A 21,087-nucleotide genomic window follows, 5' to 3' on the forward strand; every position below is an offset into this window, starting at 1 on the left:
AAGCCCGTTCTGGGATGCAAGGAACCTTAAAAAACGAATCAGCCGTTGAGGTGGGAAATATCTTCGTCGGGAAGTGTAAGTTACGGCTCAGAGTCAAGCTTTGTTTAAAAAAAAAGTACAAGCATCTCCACAAACTTCACTCACCGTCACCTAAAACGTAGGGTTCGTCGGGTAAAGTAATTTTTAACTTGTCAAACCTTTAATCTATCTCGGCCAGCCATTAAAGCGTGGGAAAGACTCAGTTGCCGACATTTTTCCTGTACATGTCTTTTTAAGGAAAGTTTTCGCCATATTGTTCACCAATGTACTACATGGATCAACGTCGGCTTTACGAACGTTGCCTGACTTCCAAACAACTAAAAAGACATCCCACATGTTTGGTTTCAAAATATTAACTAAATTATACGCTGCCACTCAACTGAATTATCAAAAGACATCATTTAAGTCGAAGCCTCAGACTCTTCAGAAAACCTTTCTTCGAATTGATCGAATTCTATTTATTATTCATCTATGGATCGTAGTTGCTCTGTCTTGTGTTTTCAGTTCATAATTGTCCTCTTGTAAACCGTTCCATTCTCAGATGCAGCCGATTCCCTGACCTTATATAACATTTCTGGACTGACCTAACAAAGGCCTTATGAACGAGTGTAAGAGTCCTTTTCTGTAGCTATTCCATCCATTTGATAATGGAAAATTGAACTAAATGGATGATCTTATTTCTGTTTCAAATCGCTTTCAGACGCGGAGAAAAGTAATATCTAACCGTCAATTCCTAACCTACAAGAAAATTATGAAGGCTGAAAGTTTCTAAAGAAACTGTGGTGCTGCGTCGGTGGGGGTAACAAGATAATTGGTTATATCAACTAAGTTGAAATTGTAAATTGGCCACCGTAACGATTCGTTGTGGTGGCCAATTTACAATTTCAACTTAGTTGATATAACCAATTAGAAGAAAATTATTCCATATCTGTCAAGAAAGCCATTTCAAGTATAACAGCAGCTTGCAACAAATTCTATGACCGCAAGCTTCCTTTTGGAATTACATGTGCCCTCGAAAATAAAAATTAAGAAATAAGGCACCGATTACCAATTGTTGCATCATTTATAACCTAATTCAGAACTAGAAATAACAATAGAACAAACGAAACTGGGAAAAAATGATTAAGAATTTGCTGCAGAATATATACTTGGTAAGCTTCGAGTATTTTTGAGTATGATGGAAGACAAATAAAGTGACAATAAAAAAAATTTTAATTTAGATGGTAATTTCGTCGGGAATGTGACACGAGGCTTCGCATGTACTCACATATGTTCCCAGTTGTTCACAATAATTTGAATGCCATGGAATTAGCCAATGGTCGGTGTGTCTGATCTTTCTGAATTCAGTAACGCAGCGGCTGAAGCCATGAAAAATAGATTTTTTTCTCTGATCCGCCCACCTTTCGCGATTGTTTATGCTATATGCTCAGATTGAGTAGCTAAAAACTTGGGAAAATATAAGAGTAATTAACGCTCGAGGAAAAATGTGACTAAATTAAATCTTCAGGCTGTTGAACGTTCTGAGGAGTACTCGTAATTTTGCTTCTTTTCCCTTGTTATCCTGTGCGAAAAACAAATATAAACTATTTGATGTTTTCACAATTTGGTTACAAACAAAAGGCTAAAACTGATGCTGCAGTGACAGCACTGTCACTCTCGCCTGCGCTTCGTATGGTGCTCTTTTGTTCTTACCACAGATCTTGACGTCATCTGTGATCTGTGACTGTGCGACAAAAGGAAAGAGAGTGGAATCATTTTGTGAATCTAACACAATACGTTCTTCGGGCGTTGAACATCTTCAACCCTTCCAAAAAGAATTACGTTTTATAAGGTAAGGAAGAGACACTTAAATATTTTCTGCCTCACTGCATTTTCTAATCCTTTATATCTAAAACCATTTATATATAGAATTATAAGAGACTCTGTCGAGAGGGCAGATTTTCCTTAGTGTTTTTGATCTTGAGTCTTTCAATATGAAAGATCTGGCTGAACGGACAATTCTATATTTCTAAAACTATAACTAATCAAAGGTACCATAACATAACATAACCTACAAGGAAATTAGTCTTCATCCATCAGGAAAGCATTTTAACGGTGTAACAGCAGCTTGCGACAAATTTTATTACTTCTTGGAACTTTAACTATTGCGTCAAAGCTGAGAGAAGGACACAAACGATTGTTTCGCCTCGAACCATGTAAAATCCCGAGGGGAAAGTCGATTTTTGACCGCAAGCTTCCTTTGGGATTATTAGTATACTTGGAATTAAAAATTTAGAAATAAGGGACCGATTACCAATTTTTGCATCATTTATAACCAGATTCAGAACTAAAAATAACAGTAGAATAAACAAAGCTGGGCAAAAATACTTAAGAATTTACTGCAGAATATATACTTGGTAAGCTTTGGGTGTTTTTGAGTATGATGAAAGACATATTAAGATACAATGAACAAAATTTTTATTTAGATGGTAATTTCGTCAGGGATGTGACATGAGGCTTCGCATGTACTCGCATCTGTTCCCAGTTGTTCACGCTAATTTGAATGCCATGAAATTAGCGAGTGGTAGGGGTGTCTGATCTTTCAGAATTCAGAAACGCAGTGGCTGAAGTCACGCAAACTAAATTGTTTTGTATATAGAATTATGAAAGAATCTGTGGAGAGGGCAGATTTTTCTCAATTTTTTAATATTGAGTCTTTCAACATGACAGACCTGGCTGAGGCGACTCTATATTTCTAAAACTATAGCTGATTAAAACTTTGAACTAAGATGAGCTTCTTTAGACGTTAGATACTTACTGCAGATGCTTCTCAAATATTGCTCAAGCTCAGCAGAGCTGATTCTACTTCTTGTTGCCTCAGTTTCGGTAAAATTAATTTTTTGAATTATCAATATTTGATTTTCAAGTCGTTTCTGTTGATGGAAATTTAAGGTACGAATCCGGACGCGCCTGAATTGTGCGCACCAAAGCTGTAAGGGATGCGCCTTATTTTCCTGTGTGTGTATATATGTGTGAGTGTGTGTGTGTGCGTGTGTGTGTGTGCGTGTGTGTGTGTGCGTGTGTGTGTGTATGGAATTCGAATATTTTCGTTTATTTTTTATGCTTGGAGAAGGATAATGCGATGAATCTTTACCGAGTTGTGGCAAATTATCAAATTATCAGAAATACTCGTCTCACTATATTCTAACCACGATAAGGGGTTCTCACGAAGTAAATCAACTGAATATTAAGTGAAAATTAAGTATCAATCCTCGATTCCTCGCCCAATTTACTTACATTTGATTATTTTCTCAAGTCTCCCCTTACACCTTTGATTCATTCAGAGCCATTTCGAGGTGTTTGAAATTTACGCGACCTCGAGTCTTTAGTCACCGTAAGTTCAGAAGAAGAAGTCTGAACACGACTGTCACAGAGAATAAGCTCCCGGTGCGACTGAGCCGACTCGACTGAGCAAAATTTTACGTATGTGTAAAGAGATGAAATTATGAACATTGCTCAGTACTTAGTTTATATGAGAACAAGGTGCTACGCGATAACAGTAAAATTGAAACTTCCCTTGATTCTGGGGCATGAGGAGATTTTGTGATTCTTCCTCATTTGCAAAATCTTTCCATACGTTTGAAAAGGTAAACGTGTTTTAAATATGTATAGCGCCCAAGTTTATATTTTACACCAAAACAACTTCTTGTGAAAACGCTCTTAATTTTTGAAAAGATATTACGAAGATAGATAGATACGTATGATGCACGATCCTCGCAGTAGATAGCGCTATTTAAGCAATAGCGAGGTCAGTGGTTCGAGTCCCGTACAGGCCTGATTTTTTTCAGGTCTGATTTTCGCTATTGCTTAAATAGCGCTATCTACTGCGAGGATCGTGCATCATACGTATCAAATACCGCAGTTCAAAATATATGATTTTCATATGTTTATTCTATCTCATTTATCACTTTCACGGGTTCATTACGAATCAACTTAACGGCCTGCTCTCAGTTGGCTCGTTAGCTCAATTGGTAGAGCGCTGCACTAGTATCGCAGAGGTCAGTGGTTCGAGTCCCGTACAGGCCTGATTTTTTTCAGGTCTGATTTTCGCTTTTGCTTAAATAGCGCTATCTACTGCGAGGATCGTGCATCATACGTATCAAATACCGCAGTTCAAAATATATGATTTTCATATGTTTATTCTATCTCGAAGATAGATAGAGCTAGAATTACGAAAACAGCACAAAGTGACGAAACCATTTTAAGTGTTCTTTATGACCAACATGTGATGCGATTGAAAGATCGTTGCGTAAAATGTGAAAGCTAAAAAAAGGTCGAAGTTTGGAACGTTTATATTTTTGAATTGCTCTTCATTCCTTCTTAATTTTTTCCCTTTCTACAGCGTAATAGCATGGGATATTTTTCAAGTATCCTTGTCCTAGTATGGGTGAAATGGCCTAAAAGTGGAATGATGAAACAATGTCAATTATTGGAATTTTTTTCGCAACTTGTGACGTGGTATCAGTGCAGAGAAGACAATTGGCTCAAAAAGCTATAAAAAATAGGGCAGGTCACCCCGTATCCTACTTTCTAGATAGATAAAATTTATTTATAGAGGGTGGCACGGAATAGTTCAAGTCAATAAACTTGTGGTTCTCTATTTAAAAAATTCTAACAAGCAATGTATGTTGAATTCTGACGTAACTATCAATAAAAACTAGGAATATCTGTCTAATAAGAAAACGATCGAATTACGAGTAAAAATAAAATGTGATGAATTATATGTTAGACTATAAAATGATGCATTTTCTGTTGTACATTAAGAAAGTTGTTTCTATAATTGTTCTTAAAAGATTCTGATGATACAGAGTTCCCGAGTTCTAGACTTAAGCTATTCCAAAGTTTACAGGGAGTGACTGCGAATGATCTACCGCCTTCGGTCATACGATTAAATCTTGGGCAAATAAAATAAGTGTTGCTATATCTTGTAGGACGATTATGTTGCTGGCTATTAAGTATTAAAGAGCCTTCAGTATAAAGGGGTACTTCACGCTTGATAAGTTTGTACGCAACGTAGCATTTAGCTATTTTAGATTCTTCATACAAATGGGAGGCACTGAAGTGTATTGAACAGCTTGACATTAGACGCTTGGTTATCAGCATCAGAAATTACCCTGGCTGCTCGTTTCTGAAGCTTTAAAACCCGACCTAGACACTCCTTGCTACAGCTTGTGTAGGGTCTTAGCGTGCGGAATGTTTTTTTTTGTTTTTGTTTTTTCTCATTCAATCAATCATTAGGGCGTCCTTTTGTGTTGCCGCTGCTTCTCGTCGTTCGTTAGTATTTTTTCGCTGGTCAGTTAGCTTCTGTTGTTTCTGTGTCACGTATCTTCGTTAATTAGTTTCTTTCGTAATATAGGCGCTAATTGCACTTTAAGTTAGCTAGTCGTTTTCGCATGTATAAATTAGTTTTTCTCAAGTTCAGAGTTTAGTCTTCCGTTAGTCATACAGTAGTTCGCTTTGAGCAGTTAATCCAGTTCACCTTATTTTCTCCTTTTGGAAGTTTATATTCGTCCAGCAGTTTCGTAGAAATCGTAACAATGTAAGTATTGTCATTTCAAGTTTATTCAGTTCGTTCAGTGTATTTCTTTACTGTCACTTTTATTAGTCAATTGTTGTAATTTCGTATTCATTTATTGTTTTTAAGTTTCAACCCACATAACGTCAACATCATTCGTACCCAATAAATACGTCTTCATCATCGTGGTGTTGTGAGGTTACGATTACTGCAGTTATAGCTAGTCCAGATCGATTGAGCTGACATAAAGCAGGACCGATCTAATCATAGAGTTATAGTACAATAATCAAACACAACAAATATATGAAATTCATATATCTGAACTGCGGTTATAGAAACGTATTTGTGCACGATCCTCGCAGTAAGAGCACTATTTAAGCAATAGTGAAAATCAGACCTGAAAAAATTCAGGCCTGTACGGGATTCGAACCGCTGACCTCTGCGATACTAGTGCAGCGCTCTACCAATAGTCTTTGTGTCATGGGCAGGCAAGATCGTATCTTTTTCAATCAAGCCATCTCGTAATTGATCTTTGAGGCGACCTTTACCAGTAATGAGTATGGGTTTGGTCTTGCTTTCGTTGATCGGAAGTTTGTTGGAAGCTGCCCATTCGGCAATTTCAACAACTGAGGAATTCAAGTTCTGCTCTAGTCTAACAATTGAGCTGTAATTCGCAAAGGAAGTCATCGTTGTATCGTCAGCGTACAAATCAATAGTAGATGAAGTAAGATAAAAGGGTAAGTCGTTGAGGAAGACGATAAATAACAAAGGGCCGAGTATCTAAACCTCTACCCTAACCCTAAAAGATATAGCCTGTGTGCAAAACCTCCTTATTAGCGCTGCAGGACGCGTGTTCTCCGCCCACGAGAACATTTGAGACAGGTCGGAAAGAGATTTGTCAGTCTTACAGAACTCTCTCTTTCCCGCGGGCGTAAAACGCTCATAGAGAAGCACTAATGATGAAGGCTTGCCCGCAACAAACATTAGACCCTACCCTAAGGGCTCCTAAGTTTTGAATTTTCAAATTGAAAATTCTGCCGATGCAATATCAACAGGGGGAGTACGATGACGTGGAGAATTACTCTTCATCTTCACCTCGCTATCATGATGAACTTGGGAACTGCTGATGATCAATGTACGGCCAGAATAGCTCCGATTGGAACAGCTCTTAAGGGCTTCGTCTTCAAGAAGATATATGTAACGGGTCCTTACATGTGTGATGTTGAGTGCGAAAAAGAACGCATTTGCCAGAGCTATAATTACAATATCGAGGAGAAGATTTGTGAATTAAACAATCGTACGAAGGAGGCAAGGCCTAAAAATTTCCAAGCTGATCCTGCTCGGTTTTACGCCAAACGTTTGAACGGTAGAGGTGTGTATTTTCTTTTTAGAGCATGAAATGATCGTGAGATATTTATTGCTTTCTTCTGTCTTCACTCGTGTCATGGCTAATTTGCTAGTGGCTATAAGTCAGACGTCACAAGAGGAGAGAACTCAACTTGTATTGATTGCGAATGTCGAACGACTAAGATACTCAGAAAAAAAAAACAATAAGTAGAACTGGGAAACATCGGGTCAAAACTGGGTGAAGACAGAATTCTATTGTTACACTTTTTCTCTTCTCAATGATTTATAAATGATAAATTGACCCACCTCCTTTCGAAAAATACAGTACTCAAAGGCGAGTGCAATTAAAGTTGCGTTGAAATATTAGAGATCTCTCGGCGAAGCTTTTTACCGCGAAACGGCCGCAAGGGAGTTATCGCCGACAGAGATGAAGAGACACGAATAAATTATTAACCTTTTTTAGAAAATACCCCTTTTGTAATAATTTGTGCCCTTTTAAAGTTTTTAATTTCATATTTTTAAAGAGTAAGCTAAAATTATTTTTCTGTGATTGGATAGAAAAAACAAAAACAACAACAATAAGAACAACATTTGGCCATATTTTACCCGTGGAGGTTAGTACAGTCGAACCTCGATTATCCGGATATCAATGATCCGGACTTTTTCTCTTGTAACCTTAACTCGTTAGAAACTAATTATGGACGCCATATCATGTGGCACGGAACTGCAAAGATCAAGCGAATTTCACAGGAATATATTCTAGACAGTGGTTTTGTTTCGATTTTGCATGTACACTTTTTCAGCCCTTTCTCTTTAAAATTTATGGCAACTTGAAAGCCATGTCCATTTTATCTCAGTTCCTTTAGGTAGTATTCAGGAGTTACCAGCCGAGTCTTGCGGAGAAATATTAAGAGGTGAAGGCGCAAATTCCAGAAACGGCATGTATTGGTTGGATCGATCTGGGAATGGGAAGGCACAGAAGAGACAGTGCGACATAAGCTCTATTGGTAAGGAGGGTGAGGTATTTGTTTTAACGATTACATTGTAAAACGCATAATAGGTAAACAACTTTAAAGAGGGTCCTCTATACTTTTTAGGTGAAGCGTGATTGCGCAATTTTTTTTCTCGCGTATCGTGATTTAATTCTATCTCGTCATCGCTGCCCCAGGGATCCCATGAGATAGCTAGACGCATGCGTATAACCAGTGCTTTTCGCGCGCAAATCAGTTTAGCACGGTGACTGCTTATGCGAAGAAATTCTTCTATTTTTACCTTCAAGTTTCTTAATATCGGGTCTGCAATAAGATCACTGGGTAGAAAACAACTAGAATGACTACACCAGGTTTAGAACCCGATATTCAGTGCTCGAACGATGCTGTAGACCAACCTTCACAGAACACCATGGCGGCGATCCTCAAAGGACTTAACGATACTTTGGAACAATTGACCAAAGCTTCAGAAAAGCAGACAGCGATGCTCGCCAGTCTTAAGGACGACATCCTCTTTCGTCCTGAATCAGACGAGGAGGCAGAAAAGGAAGACTCAAACATGAGCAATACACAACTAAATTTTACTGCCACGTTAAATAATGTGCTCGACCCGAGCGACTCTTGCGTGGTGGAAGAATCTGCTGGCTCTGACTCACAAAAGCAGAATGATGTCCTCGAAAGCCTGACTCAGGCATTTGTACAGACCAACGATAAATCTCCTGCCATAACAGAGAAGGTTGCCAGTCTAATTGATAACATGGCTTCTGGAGGTCTTTCACCAGAAACGGTGAAGGAAAGAGTTGATAAATACCCTCCACCAGGCTGTAAGTTCCTGTGTACTACAACAATTAACGAGGAGGTTTGGGATCTGTTTCCCAGGAGGAGCAGAACAGTTGACCTTGCTTTTCAGAAGGTGCAAAAATTGCTTGTTCAGGGTTTATCATTCCTGTCGATTTTGGGGGACCAGTTGGTAAAAGACCTTCAAACTGGCAGACCCACTAACGTCCGTCAGGTCCTGGACCAGGTCATGGACAGCATTGCCCTTGTGGCTAATGCCAAGTGCAATTATAAACTTAATATGAAACGACGAGAGCTAATCAAGCCCGACCTCAACCCCCCTTTCACAAGGTTATGCAAAGAGGACATCAACCCCTCTACAAAGCTATTTGGGGATGAATTGTCAAAACATCTAAAGGATATGGCAAATGCAAAGAAGGCGGGCCAGCAGATGCAAAGGACCTCTGACACCCGCGCATCCAGCCATAACTATCTAAAGGCTGGGAGGCAGAAATTTCGATCCTCAAATTTCAAACCATACCACTGGACATCTACTGGCCAGAAAACATCTCAGACACGCCCTTTTTTAGGGTACAGCCAGGGACTCAAGAGTGCCCCGAAAAAACCCAGCCAATCCAACAACAAAGATTAAACGATAAGCAGGTGAGGATACATCCTAAATCATTTATGGATGGGGACTATTTGCATCAAATGGTCCGTATTTTTGTAGCAGGACAGCTGAAGGACCATGTTGGTTCCAGGGAATCTTTGACAAATGACCAAGTCATACTTGATACCATAAAGCACTACCATATTGAGTTTGAAGCTAATACCCCCGTCCAACCTCACCCACCAAAACAAATCCACTTCTCACCTGGTGAAAGGGAGATAATTAGTGAAGAAATATCTACACTTCTCTGTAAGGGAGTTTTGGAACAAACTGAATATGTAGAGGGGGAATTCCTCTCAACTATATTTGTGCGCCTAAAAAGATGACAGCTACAGAATGATTTTAAATCTCAAACCTCTTAATGAATTTGTCTCGTACCACCATTTCAAAATGGACACTACTCAAACAGCTCTTAAACTCATGCGTCCGGGGTGCTTTATGCCTTCAGTTGACCTAAAGGACGTATACTATTCTGACCCTGTTGCTAAAGAGGACAGGAAACATTTAAAATTTGAGTGGCAAGGGAGTTATTATCAATACACATACCTACCCAATGGCCTCGCTTGTGCCCCCTGGTTGTTCACAAAAATTTTAAAACCTGTTTACCATGGGGCACATAGATGACTCTTTCTTATTAGGATATGACTATACTGCTTGTAAGAGGAATTTCCAGGACACGATTGACACATTCCAAAACCTGGGATTCGTAATTCATCCTGTGAAATCAGTTTTTATTCCAACACAAGAAATAGAATTTCTTGGGTTTTTACTTAGCAATATTCTTATGACAATTAGACTTTCCCCTACCAAAGCTGCACGCGTACGTATAGCCTGTCAGAATTTACTACAAAAAACTGAGGTGACTGTCGCGTTCTAAAGTCGATGGAAATGGATACACACGAATCTAATCCATACATCTGCCATGCTACTTTAATTATTCGATCCTCCCTTCCATTACCTGCTTACCTACATTATGTATGGCACACGAAGTGTACCTTATAAACACTACATCCCTTCCTTTTTCATTAAAGCCACGACGATCCTAAGATGTGAACACAACGGAGAGTCGCTTAAAGCCTAGTGCAATTGAAACTCATAAAACGGCTAGCCACAAAATCATTCATCCTCCCCTTATGAACAGTAACAGTCAATGATGACATTAACTCACGACTAAGTTTCTGATAATGGCACTCAAGTCAAAACATAGTCCTTGATAATGACACTCAAGTCATAACAAAGTCTTTAAATCTTTCCGGCGGTTTTCTGACTCTAATCGGTCTCGTCACAACCGGGCTGCTCAGTTTTTCTCGTTATGCTTCCGGTTCCACAGGATCAGTAACATCAAGCGTTGAAGCTGTTTCCCCGGGTTCTGTGATATCTCCTCATACTTCTTTACATGGGTTGTGTTTCGCATTAGTTGAATGCCGTATGGTGATTCAATAAAAACACTGTTTCCAGTCTTGGTGATAACATCGTAAGGCTCAGGAGCAAATGATGTTGATAATTTATTTTTACGCTCTTCTTTGACTAACACTTGATCACCTGGAGCTAGGTAAGACTCGTGGGCATTCCTCTTCTTGTCTGCATACCATTTGGTTTTGGCTTTCATTTTGCCATCTCTGTCTCGCATCTCGCTCTCTGTACTCTCCTCTTTCAGTTCAGGTAATTTAGAACGCATCTTTCTGCCAATCAAGAGTTCCGCTGGGCTCACACCTGTGATAGTGTGAGGGGTTGACCTATATGCTACCAAGTACTTGCGCACTTCTGTCTTCCATTCTTTCCCCTCAGCTTGAGCTATTTTCATCCTCTTGAGGAGGGACCTGTTTTGTCTTTCCACTTCGCCATTCGCTTGTGGCCATAGTGGGGTGGTCTTCCTGTGTTCTATACCGTTATCCTCTGAATACTGTTCAAATACTTCAGATCTAAAAATTGTGGACCGTTGTCACTTCTGAGTGACTGAGGTAGTCTATGCGTGGTGAAGATTTTCTCCAAACACTCTATGACTTTTTCTGACTTTGTGGAACGCATGACTTCTACTTCATAGTATCTGCTGAAGTAATCAATGATGACTAAGACAGATTCTCTTGAGGGTAATGGGCCTAACAGGTCAATGGCCAAATCTTGCCAGGGGCCACTTGGTAATGGTGTTGACTTGATTGGCTCTGGGTTTGCTGGGCTGCTTACAAGCTGACAGGCATAACAAGTTTTGCAAAACTTCTCGGCTTCCCTGTCGATTCCAGGCCACCAGACTTTTGATCGTAACCTCTGCTTCATACTGACAATTCCTGGGTGTCCTTCATGGGCAAGGTTCAATACTCGAGGTCTCAGCTTGCTCGGTATGACAATCCTGGTACCACGAAGGATCAGCTTGCCAATAACACACAGTTCGCTACATACTGGTACGTACTGCTTATGCTGGTCACCTTTCCAGTTTCCATCTTTAATGTACTGGCGCAGTTCCACAAACTCTCTGTCTTCTGATGAGGCTTCTTCAATTTCACGTGTTGTCATCGCTTGAGGAGTAGCGGTTGCTGCGACGAACCTGACAAATTCATCGGACACCTTGTGCGCCGGTGATGGTTCTGCTTGTCCATTCGCATGCAACAAGCGTGACAATGGGTCAGCAAGATTCTGCTCGCCAGGTAGGTATTTGACTTGGAATTTAAATGGCTGTAATCGCAGGATCCATCTTTCGATTCGTGCACACGGTTTGGACCTGCTCGAGTAGATTGTTTCCAGCGGCTTATAATCAGTATACAGTGTTAATTCAATGCCGTACAAGCACACATGGAATCGTTCACGTGCCCATACGACAGCTAAAGGCTTCTTTTTCTGTTTGCGAATAACGCCTTTCCACCGCGCTTAAACTCTTACTTGCGTAGCTAATGACTCTTTTCCTGCCTTGCTGCTCTTGGATGAGGATCGCACCGAGGCCCACCGGGCTTGCATCTGCTATGATTAGTGTCTTGGCATCTTTATCAAAATAGCCAAGATTATCTGCACTTGATAGTCTCCTCTTAAGCTCATTGAATGCATTCTTCTGCTCTTCTCCAAATTCGAAACGAACACCCTTTTTGGTCAACTTTCGCAATAGCTCCGCGGCTGTAGCGAAGTCCGGAATGAAATGGGCATTGTAATTTGCCAGTCCCAGAAAGCTTCTGACTTCTGATGCGCTTTGCGGTTCTCTTGCATCAACGATCGCCTTTACCTTGTCTTCAGCAGGACCAATACCATTGTTGCTTAGCACCAGTCCCATGAAGACAATCTGGGTCATATGGAACTTACACTTCTCTGCATTCAGTGTGAGGTTCTTCTCTTTCAGCCTTTTCAAAACTCGCTGCAATCTTCTGTCATGTTCCTCAGTGTTCTTCCCATGAATGATGATATCATCTGAGATGTAAGCAACACCTTCGCAGCCTTGTAATGATTGTCGGATGACGTGCTGGTATACTTCTGGAGCTGAACTTATCCCAAACATGAGGCGCTTGTATTTGTAAAGACCACAATGTGTAGTGAACGTTGTGATGCTTCTGGAATCTGGATGGAGTTCTAACTGGCGGTAGCCCCATTTTAAATCCAGTTTATTGAACATTGTGCTCTGGTTGAGGCTTTGGAGCACTTCGTCCACTGTGGGTATGGGATAACGTTCTCTGATAATGGCTTCGTTAGCTCTGCGCATGTCTACATAAAGGCGTATTTCGTCATTCTGCTTTGGGACTACTACAACTGGACTAACCCACGGGGTTGGGTCCTCTACTGGTTCAATTATGTCCATGGCTATTAATTCTTCAATCTTCTCCTTAACCTTGTCTCGAAGACTAAATGGGGGGCGCCTGACTGGTTTCGCCACTGGGGGTACATCTGGATTCACATACAACTTAACTTGGAGATCTTTCAACTTTCCCACACCCTCAAAGATCTCCTTGTAATCAGACATGATTGTCTCACTACATGTCACATTGCAGATCTGGGTTCCTACTTTCAACACTCCAAGCTTTATGGCAGTTTCTCATCCAAGCAGTGCCGCCCCTTCGCCATTAATAACAACAAATCCAGCTTCGGCCTCTTTTCCCTCTACTCTCGCTTATGCTGAGAATGTTCCTAGAACTTTCAGCGGCTGTTTACTGCCATATGCATAAAGCTTCTTATCACTCTTTCTCGACACACACTTAATCTTGTCTTGCTTTAACTTTAACCACAGATTTTTGTCAATCACATTGGTGCTTGCACCCGAATCAATCAACATCGCAACTACAACTCCACCCACAGTCACATCTATTTTCTCAGGTGATGTAGCAGCATTCACAGTAAATGCATATTCATCTTCATCTCTCTCACTTCTCACATACCTGACTGACCTCTTTGTTTTCCTTCCTTTTGTCTTCTCTTCACGCCTAGGTTTGGGAGGTTTGGCTGTTTTCGTTTTACACTGTGGGCTAAAATGGTCAGCTACTCCGCACTCATGGAAAGTTTTTCCTTTCGCGGGACACTCAGGGTCCCTTCCAAAATTTCCTACTTTTCAACATCTGTAGCATGCTCGCTTGGCAGACTCCTTTCCTTTGTCTTCTTGCTTGTCACGGACGAAATTCACGTCCTTTTTGCCTTCCATATTTTCCAGCTGTGACCGAACTCGCTCGTGATTTGCTGCCGTCGAAAGTAACAACTCTAAGGTTAAGTGCTCACCCTTTTCCAGTAGTTTCTTCCGTAGTTCATGTGATTTACATCGCTGCAAGACTTGATCACGAATCTGGTTATCAGCTTGGTCGCCGTAGTCACAGTCTTTGACCACGTGTCTCAATCGTGTAACAAACTGAGCCACGGTTTCGCCGTCCTCTTGTTCCATGCTGCGAAACAGGTGATTTTGGTATGTCGAATTTACCTTTGGAATGAAATAATCGTTCAAAGCCTTCACCGCTTTTTCGTAATCTTTCGCCTCACCTGTGTCAGGTAACGTTTCGAAAATTTCCTGAACAGCTTTGCCGGCCGAATGAAGGAGTAAAGCTCTCCTCTGAATTTTATTATCCGCTTTATCCACTTGGATGAGCAAGCCTTTGCTATCGGTATAAACTGACAAGCTTTTCAACCAACGCTGCCATCGCCTTCCCACGCTTGAAGGTTCACCATGTGGATCGAATGGTTTCACACTCGTTAAATCGTCTAGCTTTATTGACGCCATGTCTGGGCAGCTGTAACTTCTATCCTCGTCGCCTGATGTCACATTCTAAAGTCGATGGAAATGGATACACACGAATCTAATCCATACATCTGCCATGCTTCTTTAATGATTCAATCCTCTCTTACACTACCTGCTTACCTACATTATGTATGGCACACGAAGTGTACCTTACAAACACTACAGTGACCATCAGAGAAACTACCCACGTCATTGGCTTGATAGTCTCGTCTACCTGCAGTGCAATTTGGAGAATTGTATTACAGGAATCTAGAAAACAATAAGGTCCTTGCACTGCAGGCTAGCAAGGGTAATTATGATGGGCCATTATATTTTTCTAAGGATGCCAAAGTAGATTTGTCTTGGTGGATAAATAATGTGGACTCTTCTTTTAAGAAGATTGTTCAGCCTAACCCTGACATGACCCTGAAAACAGATGCCTCAACTAAGGGCTGGGGGAAGTGCATGAGGAATAGAAAACTGGTGGCCCTCGGGGTTTGGAGGAGCAAGGGTTTCGTATTAACTACCTGGAGCTCAAAGCAGTTTGGTTAGGTCTCAAGTCTCTGTGTCATCACGCGAGACAGAAGCACATTAGGATTCAATCTGATAACACTACTAAAGTAGCTTATATATTTGCAATGGGGGGTATCTAATCTGCAAATTGCAACAACATGGCCCGGAAAATTTGGCTGTGGTGTATTGAAAGGGAACTTTGGCTCAGTGCCTGCCACATACCAGGCTCCATCAATGTAGTAGCTCACTCGGAATCTAGAGTATTCCACACCTCCACTGAATGGTCTCTACATCTAGATGTGTTTGATCAAATTAATGAAATGTGGGGCCCTTTTGAAATAGATCTTTTTGCTTCCCGACCTAGTTTTAAAATACCTAGGTATGTGTCTTGGAAACCAGACCCTAATGCAAAATGTGTAAATGCATTATTCATGCAATGGAAAGAACAGTACTTTTATGCTTTTCCACCTTTCAGCCTGATAGCGACTTGTCTGCAAAAAGTAGAACAGGATCAAGCTACTGGTGTAATCTTAGTCCCTTTCTGGCAGACAAAACCTTGGTTTACAAGCTCCTTGACCTTTTAATAGACAACCCGGTGTTGCTGTCTCAGCTGGACTATCTCTTGACACAACCTCACAACAATGCTCTACACCCCCTTCGCAAGCAGCCAAAGTTGATAGCTTGCAAGGTCTCGGGAAAAGCCTCCAGCAGCGCAACAAATCAGAGAAGGCTGCAACAACCATCTTGCAGTCATGGTCAGATGGGACGCAGAAACAATATAAACTGTACACCAAGCAGTGGATTGACTTTTGTTGTGAACGACAGGCTGATCCTTATAACCCACCTTTAACCTCAGTATTGGATTTCTTGGTCAGCCTCCATGAGAAAGGCTTGAGCTACACTACCATTAACAATGCTCGTAGTGCCATATCAGCAATTACCCTTTCTGAAGACCAGAATACTATTGGTTGCCACCCACTTGTTTCTAGATTTATGAAAGGCATATACAAAGGCTCACCACCCGTTCCACGGTACCACTCGACTTGGGACGTTCAACCGGTGTTAAATTATCTGGCTTCCAAAAGCCCTGTGGATGGCCTTGACCTCAAAATGTTGACCCACAAGCTGATTATGTTGATAGCTCTGGTGTCTGCACAAAGAGGACAGAGTCTTCACATCCTTGATATTGGACCAGGCTGTATGAAAGAACTTCCTGATGGCTACGAGTTCCTGCTCACTGCCCATATCAAACAGAGCAGGCCAGGCTGCAAAGCACCTACAGTTGTTTTGAGAGAATACCCAGCCAATCCATCCCTTTGTGTTTGTACTTGCTTAAAAGAAAATCTTAAGAGAACAAAGCCTCTCAGGGGTACGGAAACAAAACTTTTTGTCAGTTTTACTGACATGATCTCTGTTGGGGTAGACACAACAATATTTAAGCCACACAGTACACGAGCAGCAGCTACTTCAAAGGCTAAAACAGCCTCTGTTCCAATTCAAGAAATCCTGAAAATTGCTGGGTGGTCATCATCGACATGTTTTTATAAGTTTTATGACAAACCTGTGGAATCCTCCACATTTGCTTCCGCTATTCTCAAGACTGTTTAGTCCTGAAATTGGACTTGTTGGCAAATGGTTTTTTGTACTACTATCCTTAACGAAACGTCTTCTAGACAGAAGCTTTATTTAACATTTATGTTTCTTGACATTACTTTAATGTTACATACACCTTCATATGGTGTTTTAGGTTCCAATTGATACATAGATTGTAATACCTACATCACTCATTGCTCCGTTCCTCATGCTTTTTATTGTGGGGAAGATACTTATACCCTCAGTTGATATTTGTCTTGTAAATCTGTTTGACTTACCAGGTTTCAATTAATAAACTGATTATAGTGATTCATCATTCAGTGTTTGTTCCTCATGTGACTGTCTCGGCTTTGAAATCTCATGGGATCCCTGGAACAGTGATGACGAGATAGAATTGAAAAAATTAACGAGACTTACCTGGATTTTATCCAGACATATCTTGCATATCATGACAGTTAGAGAATGTGGAAGCATTCGAGGCAGGAAGTTGGGTTCTTTTAGGATTGGCAAAAATTTGGCGATTCGTAAAAATTTGGTAAGCGGTTCAAATCAGGGATTGCACTTGTTAGACGTTACCTTTAACAGATTTTTCACTTAAACTTACAAAAAAGGGCAAAAAAGCTTCAGTGCGACAATTATGCGTCGGTGGATGCCACTGTGAAATTATTCTGAGATGTTTATCTTCTTTTGTGGTGTCACGTACGGCAAGAACTGAGATGATTATATCGCCGGATCCACACAATTTGCTGATTCAAACAGTAAAATGCTCTCTCTTCCAAGAAAAAAATTTTCCCTATAGTTTAATGAAGTACAGATCACACCTTTTAAGATGTTTCTGCAAGAACAACTTCTGTTTTAAATCACGTACAATCTTGAAATGCTTGTAAGATGTTTATCGCATTCTACTATCTTCCATAGTGTCACGGAAAAAACTAAAAACATATCGTACTTGTGGCTATAATCCAGAAATCATAAAAGGAGAGAAATCAACTGTGTGTCGAGTGTGAATGTCGATAATTCAAAAAACAACAATAAGTATGACTGGGAAACATCACAGGGGGCCCACACAAGCGGCGTGTCTGGTCGTTTGTTCGAAATATAAAGAAATATATGGGAGAATATTGAAGAGTCGTAATATCGTAAACTTATCTCGAGGAATGTCTATGTTAGGCTCAAAATAAATGTAAACCTACCTCACTTGCTGTGTATTGTCGTTTCTGTAGTTCTAAATGGCGAATATGAGCGATTTGGTAGATTCTGCGTTGAGTGTTGCTTCACGTTATAAGAAGAAGACAAGGGTGGAAAGCTCATTTTCGACCGCTCCAGCGTGAAGTCGATTTTCACCCAGAAACTAGAATCGCCCGGCTTCCAAATCGAACACCAGATAAACTAAAAGGTTGACGCTTCTCCTCGTGTCATTCAATCGAAGATGCAATCAAAATCCAAGCGCTAACCGGCGAAAAACTTTCGAGAATTGCAGCTTTCCGAGCGATCGGCATCCGCGGCACAGATTTGGTGTGCCAGGGAGCAACCGTCACGCTGTTTGCTCCACGCTGATTGGATGATGGTAAACAATGCCCTGTTTCAAATGCCTCATGTGAGAGGGGAGTCAGGGGCCTATTCGCGCCGGAAATTCATCTGCTGATGCGCCATAGACCTCACACCAGGTCACACGATATTACGACTCTTCAATATTCTCTCATACATTTCTTTATATTTCGAACAAACGCCCAGACACGCCGCTTGTGTGGGCTCCCAGTGGAAACATCGGTCAAAATTGGGTCAAGATCAGAATTCTATTGTTACACTCACTCACTCACTCACTCACTCACTCACTCACTCACTCGACTTAGGCACTTATGCATTTCGCACTCACTCACTCACTTACTGATCTCAGCAACATATATAGCTTCGCCTCCTACAGGAGGCAGTGGCCACAAAATATTTTGCGAAAACTGACACACCCTTCATTTCCAATTTTCTTTCCTCAGTCTCTTCAGCGCTCCCAAAATCTTGCAGCCACTTAAAGAAGCTCGATTCTAATGCCAAAACTGGACCATACCTAATTGATCCCGATGGCGATGGAGGATTGTCGGCATTTAATGTCACCTGTGACATGAGTGACAGGGACGATGTTGGCTTGACTGTAATAAGTCACGACAGCGAGAGCCGGACACTGGTGGACGGATATGAACGTGCGAGATCATATTCACGGGACATACACTACAAAGGAGCAACCATTTCTCAGCTGGTGAGCCTCGTCAACATTGCCCAGCACTGTGAGCAGTTCATAAAGTACGAGTGCCTCGGTTCTATTTTGAAAGATGCCATTTGGGTTTCACGTGATTCTGTGGCAATGACCTACTGGAGTGGTGCAACACCTGAAAATCATATGTGTGCATGCGGAATTACCAACACATGTGCAAAACCATCAGTGTACTGTAACTGTAATATAAATGATAATGTATGGCGTGCAGATAGTGGTGTCCTTACTAACAGGACTCATCTGCCGGTTAAGCAGCTGAGGTTTGGAGACACAGGTTATCACTATCAAAAGTATAACGAGCGGGGCTACCATACCTTGGGAAAATTCAAGTGTTACGGAATCGCCTGATTAGTCAATTAACGTTGTTCTTTCCGTAAACATTACTGTGATTTTTGACATGTGTCTAATGAATGTGAGATCGATCGATATATTTACTTAATCGTTCATTTAGTTTGAAAAGATGTGGTCAATGGGCCCGCCATAATGTAATTTGGTAAGCTGAAAACTCATGTAACCCTTTTATATGAAGACAATGTAAACTTCCAGAAGAGGTGATGAGTGACAAACGCAGTAATAATGAGTTATTTTGGGCAGTAGTGAAAGCATCGAAACTTTTCGCTAGTATCGATATTCTCCGATCAGACCTCTGTACCGCCAGTATCGAATATTTGGTATCAGTATTGACCCATCCTTATATTATTTAACGGTAGTCAATCATGCATGTGCAAAACAAATAGATTCCAGGTTGCCTGGTGTGCTGTGCCTGGTCAGTAATAGATCGTAGAATGATAATACAAGCTGCACCCCCAAGTGTGTCACTTAAATTTTGAATTACTATTCAGCTGAGGAGCGTTTTATCGGGGGGACTTTTTTAAAACTTTTTTAAATGATAAACTAGCGAGTAGCTCTGCACGAAATGAAATTTTAAAAAACTTGATTTAATCTTTTATGCGTTTCGTCTGACAATAACAGACTTCGTTTGGGGGTTTTAATAAGTAGGGGGTCTATTGTGTGAAAGAAGCAGGAAGTAAGAAAAGTTTTAACATTAGTCAAACATTCGCTTAACAAATAGAATTCATTTTGCGATGCTTCTATTGGGCAATAGATCACGGAATGACGGTGGCGTAAGAGGCACACGAGGAAAAGCCGAGAGTGTCGCTTAAATATCTGTTAAATTTTCATTCAGCTTGTGAATGCTAGATCGGGGATGATGCAGTTTTGTGTAGGGATAACAGTATTTATTATAGCATTCACAATTTCCTAGAGTTTGATTACTGGATAAAATGCCTTATTTTTCACTAACAGTACCATAAAGTTGTAATTGGATAGTGTAATCGTCTAGAATCGCAGAGTTACATCGACCAATTACATTGAGCAAATTTACGTGAATCTAGTATTAACAGAGTCTGACTTGATTACAGTAACCATAGCAATGGCTTACCATCCCAAGCCCAATTATAGGAAGCTGTTTCTAGAGCTTTTCGGAGTATGTTTATCTAAGATTGTAATGGTTAAATGTTTAAAGATAGGAATTACAAGCCCTACTTTCAAAGAATAAAGTTTGATAGGACTTCGTGTCGTCAAACTCATTTATGATAACTGATTAATTCAGTAAAACGCGAATCTCTACTCTGAGCAGATTGTACTTGATAAATCAGATTGTTGAAATAATTTGAATATTCTTCTTTCAAAATCTCAGACTGGCACTTTCCTTGTTGGTTTAAGACAGAGGCAGCACATGAAAGATTTTTCTGTCAAGAAAGAAACTGCAAAGTTAAATTGAATATTGCTCGTTGACTTGACAGTTTTCAATTAATGTTACTATAAATGATGAAATGGACGGGTCTCAAAATCATCAAGTCGTCTGACAAGAGAGTTTTACTGCAACATGGCCAAAGGAAAGTGCGCGCTCTGTGTCCACCATTTTCCCATAGGTACACGCTGCTGACGTGAGCAGACGCAAAGACTAGTTTCCAGGCGCTTGTTTTCTCTAGTCACGTAAGATTTTAATGTTAAATAAAGGGAAGTCTTTTGCCACAATATATCAATGTTTTGCTGTAAGACGAATGGTAATCAGCACAGCGTACACTATTAACTTATGGATGCACTTGGAAAGTTTGCTAAGCACTCAGGAAGCTGGAGTCGCTCTCGGCTATCGCCTCGACC

General features: G+C 40.7%; 3 protein-coding genes across 4 annotated transcripts; 2 read left to right on the top strand and 1 right to left on the bottom strand.

The window, feature by feature from the left end:
- The first annotated feature begins 1,416 nt into the window (after positions 1 to 1,416).
- LOC148735559 (contactin-associated protein 1-like) lies at positions 1,417 to 20,510 on the top strand. 2 transcript variants are annotated; one of them, XM_088755292.1, is made up of 4 exons: positions 1,417 to 1,870; positions 6,649 to 6,965; positions 7,798 to 7,956; positions 18,647 to 20,510. In XM_088755292.1, the coding sequence occupies exons 2-4, from the start codon at positions 6,659 to 6,661 to the stop codon at positions 19,267 to 19,269; spliced, it is 1,089 nt and encodes a 362-aa protein (XP_088611418.1). In that variant the 5' UTR covers positions 1,417 to 1,870; positions 6,649 to 6,658; the 3' UTR covers positions 19,270 to 20,510. The 2 variants fall into 2 exon arrangements, with proteins under 2 accessions (XP_088611418.1, XP_088611419.1); XM_088755293.1 differs by having other exon boundaries at positions 1,420 to 1,870; positions 7,798 to 7,947.
- On the top strand, positions 7,963 to 15,666 carry LOC148735560 (uncharacterized). The gene is made up of 2 exons (XM_088755294.1): positions 7,963 to 9,369; positions 15,538 to 15,666. Exon 1 carries the CDS (start codon positions 8,270 to 8,272, stop codon positions 9,356 to 9,358), a length of 1,089 nt encoding a protein of 362 aa, XP_088611420.1. The 5' UTR covers positions 7,963 to 8,269; the 3' UTR covers positions 9,359 to 9,369; positions 15,538 to 15,666.
- Positions 13,497 to 14,552, bottom strand: LOC148735561 (uncharacterized). The gene has a single exon (XM_088755691.1). The coding sequence runs from the start codon at positions 14,550 to 14,552 to the stop codon at positions 13,896 to 13,898; it is 657 nt and encodes a 218-aa protein (XP_088611817.1). The 3' UTR covers positions 13,497 to 13,895.
- Positions 20,511 to 21,087: the final 577 nt, after the last annotated feature.

This window comes from Stylophora pistillata, chromosome 3, assembly GCF_964205215.1.
Source record: "Stylophora pistillata chromosome 3, jaStyPist1.2, whole genome shotgun sequence".
In the NCBI taxonomy this organism is placed as follows: domain Eukaryota; kingdom Metazoa; phylum Cnidaria; class Anthozoa; order Scleractinia; family Pocilloporidae; genus Stylophora; species Stylophora pistillata.

What these genes read in the sequence shown, in the direction of transcription:
- LOC148735559 (XM_088755292.1), top strand. Translation starts at nt 6,659, where the DNA reads ATGACGTGGAGAATTACTCTTCATCTTCACCTCGCTATCATGATGAAC. An exon ending in CAAACGTTTGAACGGTAGAG is followed by an intron (nt 6,966 to 7,797) that starts GTGTGTATTTTC and finishes ATTTTATCTCAG; the next exon opens with TTCCTTTAGGTAGTATTCAG. An exon ending in AAGCTCTATTGGTAAGGAGG is followed by an intron (nt 7,957 to 18,646) that starts GTGAGGTATTTG and finishes TTCTTTCCTCAG; the next exon opens with TCTCTTCAGCGCTCCCAAAA.
- LOC148735560 (XM_088755294.1), top strand. Translation starts at nt 8,270, where the DNA reads ATGACTACACCAGGTTTAGAACCCGATATTCAGTGCTCGAACGATGCT.
- LOC148735561 (XM_088755691.1), bottom strand. Translation starts at nt 14,552, where the DNA reads ATGGCGTCAATAAAGCTAGACGATTTAACGAGTGTGAAACCATTCGAT.